Source organism: Callithrix jacchus, chromosome 7, assembly GCF_049354715.1.
Source record: "Callithrix jacchus isolate 240 chromosome 7, calJac240_pri, whole genome shotgun sequence".
Classification (NCBI taxonomy): Eukaryota; Metazoa; Chordata; class Mammalia; order Primates; family Cebidae; genus Callithrix; species Callithrix jacchus.
The window spans coordinates 7,359,224-7,372,500 of NC_133508.1; the positions used below are offsets into that span (position 1 = coordinate 7,359,224).

The 13,277-nt window shown below is 45.8% G+C and overlaps 1 protein-coding gene across 10 annotated transcripts in view; it reads left to right on the forward strand.

Moving 5' to 3' along the window:
* Positions 1-13,277, forward strand: part of PRKCQ (protein kinase C theta) — a 139,134-nt gene that overhangs the window by 77,122 nt on the left and 48,735 nt on the right. For 6 of the 10 annotated variants that reach the window (XM_035306710.3, XM_035306707.3, XM_035306708.3 and 3 more), the window contains exons 8-12: positions 2,082-2,211; positions 5,187-5,296; positions 6,048-6,177; positions 7,718-7,878; positions 12,720-12,893. In XM_035306710.3, the coding sequence (XP_035162601.1) occupies positions 2,082-2,211; positions 5,187-5,296; positions 6,048-6,177; positions 7,718-7,878; positions 12,720-12,893 (705 nt within the window). The remainder of the gene's footprint in view (positions 1-2,081; positions 2,212-5,186; positions 5,297-6,047; positions 6,178-7,717; positions 7,879-12,719; positions 12,894-13,277) is intronic. The other 4 variants (XM_035306711.3, XM_078329355.1, XM_017974047.4 and 1 more) reach the window with 1 other exon arrangement.

The window sequence follows — 13,277 nt, forward strand, 5'->3', positions numbered from 1 at the left end:
TAATCGATTCTAAACAGCCATTCTAAAGAATCAATGCTGACCAGTACCCATGGTGGGAAGGTTAGATGACTGCTGTGCTGGTGAGGAAGGCTGCTTTGCTGTGCACCTTCCCAAAGGATCTGTTGAATTAGAAACTTCTGCGGAGATGATAAACATTTAGAAAATAGAACATTTTATCCTGCACAAGAATATTGACATTCTTACCAGGAATCCAGCTACCCAAGTGTTTTGTTGTTGTTCATGCCACAAGTTTCATTTGAACTCTGGAAAACTTTTTTTTTTTTGAGATGGAGTTTCGCTCTCGTTACCCAGGCTGGAGTGCAGTGGCGTGATCTCGGCTCACCACAACCTCTGCCTCCTGGGTTCAGGCAATTCTCCTGCCTCAGCCTCCTGAGTAGCTGAGATTACAGGCACCCGCCACCGTGCCCAGCTAATTTTTTGTATTTTTAGTAGAGATGGGGTTTCACCATGTTCACCAGGATGGTCTCGATCTCTGGACCTCATGATCCACCCACCTCGGCCTCCCAAAGTGCTGGGATTACGGGCTTGAGCCACAGCGCCCAGCCGAAAACTTTTTGTTTTTGTTTTTGTTTTTGTTTGAGACAGTCTCACTCTGTTGTCAGGCTGGAGTGCAGTGGTGTGATCTTGGCTCACTGCAACCTCTGACTCCCAGGTTTAAGGGATTCTCCTGCCTCAGCCTCCCGAGTAGCTGAGACTGCAGGTGCATACCACCACACCTGACTAATTTTTGTATTTTTAGGAGAGACAGGGTTTCACCATGTTGGCCAAGATGGTCACGATCCACCCGCCTCAGCCTCCCAAAGTGCTGAGATTACCGGCGTGAGCTGATGCACCAGGCCTAGAAAACTGTTTTTTAAAAAATTCTGTAATATATCTATCACTAGCATCCCTCTGCCATGAACCTCTCCCCATCCCCCTAAGCCTTCCTGTTTATTTTAAGACAGAAAAGAGACTGGCTGGGCTCTGATTCTGACTGCCAAGCTTGTAGATATCCCAACTACAGCTGTGTGAACTGGGCAAGTTTCTGACCACCTCTGTGCTTCATCTCCTCATCTGTCAAAGGAGGATAGTAATAGAAGCTACTTCGAATGGGCTACTTTGAGATTACGTGAGATGCCACCTGTGTAATAGATGATGCATGTGACATATTTGTTAACCACACCTGGCAAGAACTGCTCCCTCCTCTTGCCACCTCAATTCATGAATTATAGGCGTGAAAATTTGTCTCATATTAGGCTATAATACTAATAAACCCATAGAGATGTTTCTTATAAAGAAGGCATTTTTTTGGCCGGGTGTGGTGGCTCATGCCTGTAATCCCAGGACTTTGGGAGGCCGAGGTGGGTGGATCATGAAGTCAGAAGATTGAGACCATCCTGGCAACACGGTGAAACCCTGTCTCTACTAAAAATATAGAAATTAGCTGTGTGTGGTGCTGTGTGCCTGTAATCCCAGCTACTCAGGAGGTTGAGGCTGGAGAATTGCTTGAACTCAGGAGGCAGACATTGCAGTGAGCTGAGATCTCGCCACTGCACTCCAGCCCAGCAACAGAGCGAGACTCCATCTTTTTAAAAAAAAAAAAAAAAAGGGCGGGGGGGGTGTTTTTTTTTTGTTTTTGTTTTTGTTTTTTTTTTTACATCTTCCAGAGGTTAAAAGCACTCATTCTGGACTGAAGAGAAAAGGAAGTGTTTATATTAAAACAGGAAGGGAAGCTTCATCCATTTAAATGGGAGCAGTGCTTCCTTAGCGCTCATTTGAATAACTCTTGTGCCCTCTTCTTGAGCTGTTGGCCTGTCTGTGCAGGGGCCTCAGACTTCAGCTGTCTGCAGGGTGCTTGCTACATGCAGAAGGCAAGCATGCCCCTCACCTCCAGCTGCTGGGGGCTGCCTGCCTTCTTCAGGCATGACTGTAGGGCTCCACAAGTGACAGTGATGGTTTAAAACGTACAATGCCAGTGTTTTCATTATGATCTCTGTTAGTGATGCTAAGGTATCTGCAAGGACATCAAAAGTTGGGCTCCGGGGATACACACATGGTCTCACCTTCTGCCTTTCTTTCAGTTCCACAAGGAGAGATTCAAAATTGACATGCCACATAGATTTAAAGTCTACAATTACAAGAGCCCGACCTTCTGTGAGCACTGTGGGACCCTGCTGTGGGGACTGGCACGGCAAGGGCTCAAGTGTGACGGTGAGTCTGGTGGGGGGTGAGCATGGCCTGACTTGGACCCCCTGCGGGATGGATAGTGAGGCTTTCTGGGGAACAGGAGGGAGGATGGAGGGGGAAGACTTCCACACCCAGCCCAGACAAGTTGTGATTGTAAGCGTGGTCTTCTGCAGCAATAAACCACTACGTTCCTTTCCTTGCACATGCAATGCCCCCACCCCCGCATCCCAGAAAAGTGCACAGCAGTTCAGGTTCAAGGTCAAAGCTCCTAGCCCATCATCACCTTCTGTCATCCGATAGCCCTGGAGGAAACAAAGACAGTGTTTCTCCTCTCACTGGTCTTTCTACCAATAGCTTCTTCAGTGGATTCTGAGCTGCCCCTTCCTAATTTCAACAGGTGTAGCCATGTGGTACCCCAACCCTCCTCCTCTGCACCTGCCAGTAAGATTCTCTGTGTCATCTCATCAAGGAGCAAGCCCAGCACATTCATTTTGCTGACGCACGGTCCTGCACAGAAATTCTGTGACATTCTCTTGAGCAATCCATCCCTAAACCACTGCTGTGGACTCCAAGTGCCCAGTAAGAGGCTGGCCCAGCTCTGACCGCCATTGCCTGTTTTCTGGTCTTTCCTCAAAGGCCGGAATCACAGCAGAGTCTAACCCGCCATTCATTCCTGATGGAGTTTCTCAGACCTATAAATCAAAATAAACAAGGCAGGGCTTTCTTGCTGTGAAACTCCAAGTTGCTAAGGCAATAACATTTAGAAGCTGAGATGCTGTCACACTAGGATTAAGGACCAGGGAAGGGAAAAAAAACCCACAGGAACCAACAAAGCACTCTGCTTTCTGGTTGGGGTGAGACAGGGACAGGGCCCAGAGATTAGAGCCACCAAAGGAGAGCCACCTGATGCATATAAACTGGTTTTTCTTCTTCTTTTACTTTTTTTCTTTTCTTCTCCCCCACCCCCCCCCTTTTTTTTTTTTTTTTTTTTGAGACTGGGTCTGACTTTGTTGCCCAGGCTGGAATGCAGTGGCTTGATGACAGCTCACTGCAGCCTTGACTTCCTGAGCTCAAGCGATCCTCCTATCTCAGCCTCCCAAGTAGCTGGAACCACAGGCATGTGCTACCATGTCTGTCTATTTTTTTTTTTTTTTTTTTTTTTGGAGATAGAGTCTTGCTATATTGCCAAAGCTGATCCCAAACTCTTAGGATCAAGCAACCCTGTCTCCTCAGCCTCCAAAAGTACTGGGATTGTAGGAGTGAGTCGTCATGACGGGTGAGCACAGAGCTTTTCTTATGATGAACTGTGAAATATATAAGCCACTTTATTTTATCTTGGCAGCCATATTTTGATCAGTACTACTGACTAATGTACGTCCTCTCTTTTGAGCGATGAGGTACGCGATGAAAGGCAACACGGCATCTTCCTCATTCTCCCCTTCCTCATCCCAATCATGCCCACATGTCTGGTGGAACCCAGAGTGATCTCTCAGTGGAGGCAGGAGGGGTAGGCTTTCAAGTCATTACCTAAAGCAGACATCACAGGAAGCCAACATTAGCCTCAAGAATCCCTTCCTGGCCCCAAAGGACACTGACACATTTTTCTGTACACCCTTGTTCAAGAAGACATGGAGAGGCAGGGCATGAAGAGTTCATTAAGAGTACACAGGCAAAACACAGTGTCCCAGTACCCTGGCCATATCCACAGAAACAGGAAGAGTGAAATTCTCACCTCTTGGTTCTCTGACGGTCTCAGGTCGGATTATATGTCCTGGGAGCCCGAGCGCCCACGTGCAGGAGCTGGTCCAGCCGTGCTGCCGCGCAGCTTAGAACGTGCAGGGATTCCTGGACATTTTCACAGCTCTCGTGCCTGCTTCCATTTCTTACCTTGAATATGCTTCCCCTTCCATTCTCTTCCAACACCTTCATTTCAAGTGCTCCCCTGCCTCTCCACTCTGCTCACCCCGCATGCCCGCATTCTCCTCTCTGGACTCTCCTCACCCTCTTCTCCAGCTCTCTTCCTTCCTCCTCTGCCTCCTTACAAGCTGTTGTCTTTAGGAGGGTCTCCTTCAGCCTTTTACCCTGCCTTCTCTCTCTCCTCCCAATAATTCCCATGAAAATAGTCTTCCAGAGGGACTGTTTGCCAACCCAGAAATTGAGTTACGGCCTGGTGGGTTAGCAACAAAGACTTATGACCTTGTCATGGATGATGGGGGCCTTTCTTCGTGGCCATGCAAGTCACAGGCAAGCCTAGACGTGGCTGCAGTTTTCAGGAGCAAAGTAGAATCCCATCCCCGTATGTTCCATCCTCGCTGACAACGTCACGTCGTGTTACAGTGATGAGTGAGAAAATGGAGTTTGGGCTACCCAAGTTAAAACCTAACACCTTCTAAATAAGGCCAATGTGAGTCATGCTGACAATGTGGAATTTGGAGCACAATCATAAAAAATTCCTTTCTATAGTAAAGACTTGAGGCTAGGCACAATAACATACTTGTAATCCCAGCACTTTGGGAGGCCAGTGTGGAAGGATGGCTTGAGCCCAGGAGTTTGAGACCAGCCTGGGGAACAAAGTGAGACCCTCATCTCTGCGAAAAATTAAACAATTACATTTAAACCTACTTTTAACTACATGCACATTAAGTTCCTAGGAAAAGGGTGGTAACATCTGGGTGTTGCCATGGCAACAGTAAACCGACATGGCGCACAGGTGGGCATCTTCTGAAAAGCTGCTTCTGCCTTGTCCCTGTTTTAGCTAGTCTTCAATTTGGTCTGTGTCTGAACCCCATCTTCTCCAGAGTTGGGTCTCACCTCCTACCTCACTTTCCCTTCCCACATGTGGATCATTACCGGGGAGAACCAGGGCCAAATACCTCCAGCCATGGCACCTTAGGCTTCCCTCCCTATCCACAAGGCTCTGTCTTTGCTCTAGAGAGAGTCACTGCCCAGCACCAGGGGGTTCTTCCACTCCTGCTCACCATCTACCTTCTTCTTTCCAGCATGTGGCATGAACGTACATCACAGATGCCAGACAAAGGTGGCCAACCTTTGTGGCATAAACCAGAAGCTAATGGCTGAAGCGCTGGCCATGATTGAGAGCACCCAACAGGTAGAAGCACGAGCCGTGAACACATTCCTGCCATGTCGCTCCACAAGGATGTCCATGCCCTCCCGCTCCTCCTCCTGTAGCAGCCTGTATTTCTGAGTACCAGCCTTGCCCTTGGCTTTCATCTCCATGCCCATACCCTCCTCTTCGAGATATTTATTTAATGCATTTGCATTATGCAGATCTTTATGAAACCTTAACTTCTTCATGGCATGAGCAATGCAGAAACAAATTCATTAAAAGTATTGAGGATTCACTGACAGCTTTATGTGAATGTATTTGGGTTATAGAATAGCCTGGGGGAAAACACTTATGTGCCAGTATCATCCCCAGGATCCTCACAGAACACTGAGTCCAGAGCAACCTTTGCCCTGCTATTTACTGCCTTGGCATTTGCTGAATTCCCACATCCAAGGATAAACCCTCTGTAAGACTTGGCATTACCCAAATCAGCTGTTTTCCCATCTATTGACCCACTGTCCTTATTTGTGATGGAATGACGTAGGCAGCATGGGAGAATCCTGTCAGCCCAGAAAAGTGTAAAGGAGGCAAATATGTTCTGCCAATGCACAAAAATACAATAGACGGGCTCTCCCAGAATGTGGGATTCTGAAAGAATGTCGAGGAAAAGAAGAGCTTCGGTGACCCTATGCATTTAGGAATTTTAAATGGCTTTTGTCCCTGTGGTTAGCAGGCTGAGTTGTTCCATCAGTGGTGGATGGGTGGGTGGTCTGATTCTCCATTTGCCATCTAGGCTCGCTGCTTAAGAGATACCGAACAGATCTTCAGAGAAGGTCCAGTTGAAATTGGTCTCCCGTGCCCCATCAAAAATGAAGCAAGGCCACCATGTTTACCAACACCGGGAAAAAGAGGTAGCTGTCCAGGTTGGCAATCTAATCAATGTCAGTCCTTAGTCTCCATTAGCCCTAACCCGATGCCCTTGGATTTATGTTATCAGCTCACCTGGTCTGAAAGGTGATCCACCTCCAGCTACCAACTAAGAGGCCCCCACTTCTTAGAAAAGAAACCAAAATAAGCCACACTGGGCTACCTTTGTAAGGGGCAGAAGGTGGGGGTTAGAAAATTGGGATAACTCTAGGGGGAACAACTGCAAATATTTTTCTTAGAATTTCAGCATGTTACATTCTGTCAAGGTCAAATGGTTTTACAGAAATAAGTCTATCTTAAAACGTGACGGTGGGAAGGACACAGAAGACATTCTTACTCTGCACCGTTGAGACTCAAATTTAAGGGTCGGAAAGAGGAGGACTCGAGGCCACTTTCATGACATTATGGCAGTTTTTCCAGCCTACTGTCTGAAAGCAGTTCATGAGTGGATATGACCCCGTCTCTGAGACCTGAGTAGTTTCAGCATACATTATAAAATACTTTTGTCCTTGGACTTAAGGAAGAGTGTGAAAGATAAACCTGGGGATCTAAAAATAAAGGGAAAATTGTAGGCAGGGAGAAACTCTAAAAAAGTTTTCTTTTGTTTTTCTCTGAATCAACTTAAAAATGTAAAAGACAGGTTTGGGTTACATTTAAGACGGTTACCAGGCAGTAAAGGAGATCGCTCAGCAACCATCAACATAGGCAGTATTTTTTTTTTTTTTTTTTGAGACAGAGTCTCGCTCTGTGGCCCAGGCTGGAGTGCAGTGGCACAGTCTCAGCTCACTGCAACCTCTTCCTCACGGGTTCAAGGGATTCCCCTGCCTTAGCCTCCAGAGTAGCTGGGACCGCATGCATGCACAAGCACACCCAGCTAATTTTTTGTATGTTAGTAGAGATGGGGTTTCACCACGTCACCCAGACTGGTATTCAACACCTGAGCTCAGGCAATCCGCCCACCTTGGCCTCCCAAAGTTACTGGATTACAGCGTGAACCACCGTGGCCGGCCAGCATGGGCAGCATGTTGACCTGAATTCTGTGATGAATGATGCGGTTCAGATTTTTAAATACCTGCTAGATTTCATTTCCTTGCCCTCACATTGTAATTTGTAGAAATTGATGCCACTGTGCTTGTGAGCCATGCAAACAATTGGAAATCATTTTTTTCCTGAAATTTGGTCAAAATCCCTAGTTGTCCTTGATTTGACATTATTAACAGTGCTTGTGCATTTTGCATATACGGTCTTTCGCTAATTGGAATGTGTTTCTTAGGGTGAACTATTGCCCAATCTGTTGGAGAAAGAGACACAGTCCACACTCCAAATTCCAAATGCTGGGTTCACAGACGGGGTGCTGCCCTCACAGACAGGTGGAGAGGTATTAAAGCTGCCTGCACTGCAGAAGACCCTCTAAACACCTCCAATTACTGTGATGGAGCCTCAGCATGGGAAGCAGAAGAGAAAGCATGTGCCCTGCGTAACTAGAATGACCTCCATCACTCCATGTTCATTTTAACCACCAGCTTCCATTTTCAGAGCCCCAGGGAATCTCCTGGGAGTCTCCGTTGGATGAGGTGGATAAAACGTGCCGTCTTCCAGAACCTGAACTGAACATAGAAAAACCGTCTCTGCAGATGAAACTGAAAATCGAGGATTTTATCTTGCACAAGATGTTGGGGAAAGGAAGTTTTGGCAAGGTAAGCTACTGCCCAGGAGACCAACTCCAGGATGATGAGCCAAGTTCCTGGTTAATGAAACTAAGCTGGTGGGGCCAGCAGGACTGTGTTAGTGGCAGAGAGAGCTTTCCTGAGAGATCTCTAAATAGGAACCCCCAAGGACTCTAGGCCCATTGTAGTCTCCAAAGCTCCTTTACTTGTAAAGTATACACCCCACATGCCTATGGGTTTGATGTCTTTGGGCACCAAAGAAATAGAAAGGTGCCTCAGCCACTTCCTGTTTCACACAGTGTTTGTGATTGTTTCATTTTGTTTTTTCTTCTTTTGCTTCATTCTCAAGCCTACAGTGTTGTTTTGCTTTATATGTGATTTTCTCTCTCTCTCTCTCTCTCTCTCTCTCTCTCTCTCTCTCTCAAATGTCTTCAGACCTGTATAAGTTTGCTTAGGCTGTGATAGGGTTTGGCTCTGTGTCCCCACCCAAATCTCACCTTGAATTGCAATAACCCCCATGTGTCACGGGAGGGACCCAGTGGAACGTGATCGAATCATGGGGATGGGTTTTCCCGTGCTGTTCTCATGACAGTGAATAAGTCTCATGAGAGCTGATGGTTTTATCAATGGGTGTTCTCTGCACATGCTCTCTCTCGCCCGCCACCATGTAAGACATCCCTTTGCCCCTCCTGTGTCTTCCGCCGTGATTGTGAGGCCTCCCCAGCCATGTGGAACTGTGAGTCCATTAAACCTCTTTCCCTTATAAATTACCCACTTTCCAGTATATCTTTATTAGCAGCATGAGAACAGGCTACTCTGACAAAATATCACATCCTGGCTGGCTTAAACAACAGGAATTCATGTTCTCACAGGTCTGGAGGACGGAAGTTCACCAGCAGGGTGTCACCTGGGTTGTTTCTTCCCCAGCCCCTCTCCTTGCTTTGTAACGGCCACCCTCTCATCTTCCTGTGGTGCATGTCTGCATCTAAATGTCCTCCTTTTTTTGAGATAGGTCTCACTATGTTGCCCAGGCTGGTCTTGACCTCTCAAACTCAAGTGATCCTCCCGTCTCAACTTCCCTAGAAACTAGGATTACAGTTGTGCCACTACACCTGGATTAAATTTTCTCTTCTTATAAAAACACCAGTCATATTGGATTAGGACCTGCCTTAATCACCTCACTAAACCTTAATTACCTCTCTGAAGGTCCTGTCTCCACATATGGTCACATTCTGAGGTACTGGGGATGGGGACTTCAGCACAGACACAATTAAGCCGATAACAAAATTGTAGCTTGAGAGTCCCGGAAAGAAATTGTGGAGAAAGTCCCTCCTCTAAATTCTTCCTGCCATGCATGCAGGTGGGGGGTTGTCTCTGTCACTCACAGATGACAAGGAGAGGAAGGAAAGAGGAAAAGGAGGACAAGAAGGAAAAGGGAGGTGAAGAGAAGGAAGAAGGGACCATTTCAGAAATTATAACCAACTATCAGTGACTGCAGGAAATTTTCAAGCTAGTGATTTAAGGTGGGATGATGTGGAATGTAGGCTTTTAGGTGATTTTGATATTAAGGATATCTCATGTATTAACAGGGCTCCTATTTGTTTTAAATTCTCGGATGGGACCCCTATGAACATTTTAATAGTCATAGACATGACTATTCCGTGAATCTGTGCAGCCAAAGGCAGCATTATGCACCACACCTGCTCACCAGACTTTGGCAGGAAATCTTACCCAGTTTATTTAATATTAAACAAACTAAAATGCAACTGAGCAGTCGCCATAACTGAATAATATTGTGCTCCAGTGGGGTGTGGATTTAAACACTGGTGACTTGCCTTTCGGCAACATCCACTCTCTCTCGCACATGGTAGCTGATATTCATGAATTCTTTTTGTTCATTTCCACAATAATATGAACCACAGCAGGCTCATTTGGTGCTAATCTGAGCATAATAGACAATTTTACAGCAAGTCTTCATTATAATTTAGCACCAATTAATGTACAGTTATAACCTGTTACCAAAAATTGAAAGCACATTATATAGATGGAAATTGCCTTTTCGGCTTCTTAGTTTATGGCTGGCTTTAGGATGTTTTACTGAAAGAAGCAATTACTAAAAGACCACTTTTAATCGTTCGTGAAATGTTTATCTTTCTTTGTTCCAATGTGGATTTCTACATTTGAAGAAGGTTAATAAGAAAGACATTTAGTTAAACCTTCAAGCCTTGGTCAGTATCCCAAGGCACAGCTGGGAGCCCCAGGTTTCCCCACCCCATGTCCAAAGCCGTCCACTTCTTTTCATCAGGACCTTGGGTCCCTATGCACAGAGAGGAGAGGAGTGGGGGAGGCATCAAAGTGAGATGGGACGGCCATGTTGCTCTTTCTCACTACACTGAGAACACCTCAAAACTGGTCTTTTCTCCCTTCTGGCTTTATATGAAAAGTATGTTTCCTCACCAAGGCCTCTACACCCTTGTTCTCAATCTATTTTTACGCCTAGGAAAACAAATTGTGTGTTTTCCCTTTTTCTTTTTTTCTTTTTAGATGGAATCTTGCTCTGTTGCTCAGGCTGGAATGCTGTGGCACTATCTCGGCTCACTGCAACCTCTGCCTCCCAGGTTCAAAGGATTCTCCTGCCCCAGCCTCCCAAGTAGCTAGGATTACAGGCACCTGCCACCATGCCTGACTAATTTTTTTGTACTTTTAGTGAAGACAGGGTTTCACCATGTTGGCCAGGCTGGTCTCAAACTCCTGACCTTGTGATCCGCCTGCCTCGGCCTCTCAAAGCGCTGGGATTATAGGCATGAGCCACCATGGCTGGCCCAAATTGTGTGTTTTCTGGGGATGTGAGCATCATTCATTTGCCTGAGTTCTCATCTAAGTCTCATCCCTTCTGTCAAGTCAGCTACCACCAATCCACAAATCTGCACCATTGTGCTTTAAACTTAGACCCTCACATGTCCAGGACTGGTGTAGCATCACTGACTTCAGCCTTTCGCAAAAGTCAACAAAAGAAACAAATGACAAATGACTGAGTTTAACAACTGTGATTCAGAGATCATTTAGAGCTCACTTTCCCAGATCTGATCTCATCTGACTTTCACAATAGTCCGTCAGTTAGAGAATGCAGTAATTGGAAACTGAAGCCCAGGGGGCCTCATCGCTCTGCCCACATTTCCACAGCTAGGAAATGTCTGTGCAGTAAAACTGGAGCTAGAATTTTCTGTATCCAAATACCATGCCCTTACAATTGCCAACAGTGTGTTGCTGTATCCTTTGCGAAAAGTGAAATTGTTGAAACCCTCCGTCATATGCCATCTGGTGTCCTTTGATATACGAGCCACAAAATCAAGTGGGAAAAAGTAAACTTTTGAGTTAAATGTTCCCCTAGCAGCTCCAAGAATCTGCATCTGAGCAAGTTATTCTTCGAATTCAGTATTTTGTTGTTGTGTTAACTTCTGTCCTGCAGAGCATGACAAGCTAAGAATTCAATCAGATAATAAAATTAGGTTGCAAGTGTAAAGCAGGTTGCAGAACGCATGACGCATAGTAGGCCCTAAAATGTGTCATTCACATTTTCGTGTTCTTTGATATCAGAGCCACGAAATCAAGAGGGAAAAGTAAACTTTGCAGTTAAATCTTTCCCTGGTAGCTCCAAGAAGCTGAGCAAGTCATTCTTTGAACCCAGTATCATTCACATTTTAGGACCTACTATGTGCCATACATTTGGCTATGATTAATTCTTTGCTATGCTGTTAGAGAAAATGTTTTGTTTTTTTTTTTCTTTTGAGACAGAGTCTCGCTCTGTCACCCGGGCTGGAGTGCAGTGGTGTGATCTCAGCTCACCACAACCTCCATCTCCCACGTTCAAGCAATTCCCCGCCTCAGCCTCCCAAGTAGCTGAGACTACAGGCACCCACCACCATGCCCAGCTAATTCATGTATTTTTTTTTTTCAGTCGAGACAGGGTTTTACCATGTTGACCAGGCTGGTCTCAAACTCCTGACCTCATGTGATCCACCTGCTTTGGCCTCCTAAAATCCTGGGAGTACAGGCATGAGTCACCACACCAGGCTGGTGTTTATTTTTTAAGTACACAAGGAGAACTATATCCCTCCATTCTTCTTTTGGCCTGGAAAAACTGAGTAAAACATAAAGCTTTTGTGTGCACCTGCAGAAACGTTTCAAGAACATTAACTCCTCTCTGTGACTCAGCTCTTCTTTCTTCACTGTGCACTTTGTCTCTCTGGATTTTCATTATACTGTCACTCAGGTCCCTGAGCGGGCAGGGCACACTTTTAAAAATGAATTCAGGGCCGGGCGTGGTGGCTCACGCCTGTAATCCCAGCACTTTGGGAGGCCGAGGCTGGTGGATCACGAGGTCAAGAGATCGAGACCATCCTGGTCAACAAGGTGAAACCCCGTCTCTACTAAAAATACAAAAAATTAGCTGGGCATGGTGGCGCGTGCCTGTAATCCCAGCTACTCAGGAGGCCAAGGCAGGAGAATTGCCTGAACCCAGGAGACGGAGGTTGCGGTGAGCCGAGATCACACCATTGCACTCCAGTCTGGGTAACAAGAGTGAAACTCAGTCTCAAAAAAAAAAAAAAAAAAAAAAAAACCAATTCAGTTGCTTAATAATTTTGTGAAACCCTTGGAAAGAGTACAAAGATAGCATGAAACACTGCTATAATATCTGAAGGCAGGGAAGTGCTCCATTTTGTCTCAGGAATAGCCTGTCCAGGATGGATGGGGGTTGGAGAAGAAACCCCTTTTCTCATCAACACAGGTCTCTCTCAAGACTTTCTCTCTTTTTTAAGAAGTGAGAATGCAAATTCTAAAATAAGGCTACTTCTTCCCCTTCCTTCTAGGTCTTCCTGGCAGAATTCAAGAAAACCAATCAATTTTTCGCAATAAAGGCCTTAAAGAAAGATGTGGTCTTGATGGACGATGACGTCGAGTGCACGATGGTAGAGAAGAGAGTTCTTTCCTTGGCCTGGGAGCATCCGTTTCTGACGCACATGTTTTGCACGTTCCAGACTAAGGTATGGCTTCTGCTCTGACAGCCCCACCTCCCCTCTAACCTGTCTCAGTGTGGTACCTCCAATGGCGCCCTCATTAGGAGACGCAGGTCATTGTCTCCATATTTATCTTACATTTGGGTGTACCTGCCATCCATCCAAACAAGGTTCGTCCCTTCTACACACCATGGAAGTATTACTTAGAATGTTTTAATGTCGTCCATTGGGGAAGATCTTTACTTCTAGATTTGTTCGTCTGTTTTCCTGGTTTTTAGAAGTTGGTTTCATTTAGCACAACAACCAGGCTTCTCAGCAGAGTGTGACTTGAGGGAGAACGTGACAGCTGTTTGTTCATCTACCCTGAATGTATTTGAAGAGATAAAAATTGAAAATCGATCAAAATGCATG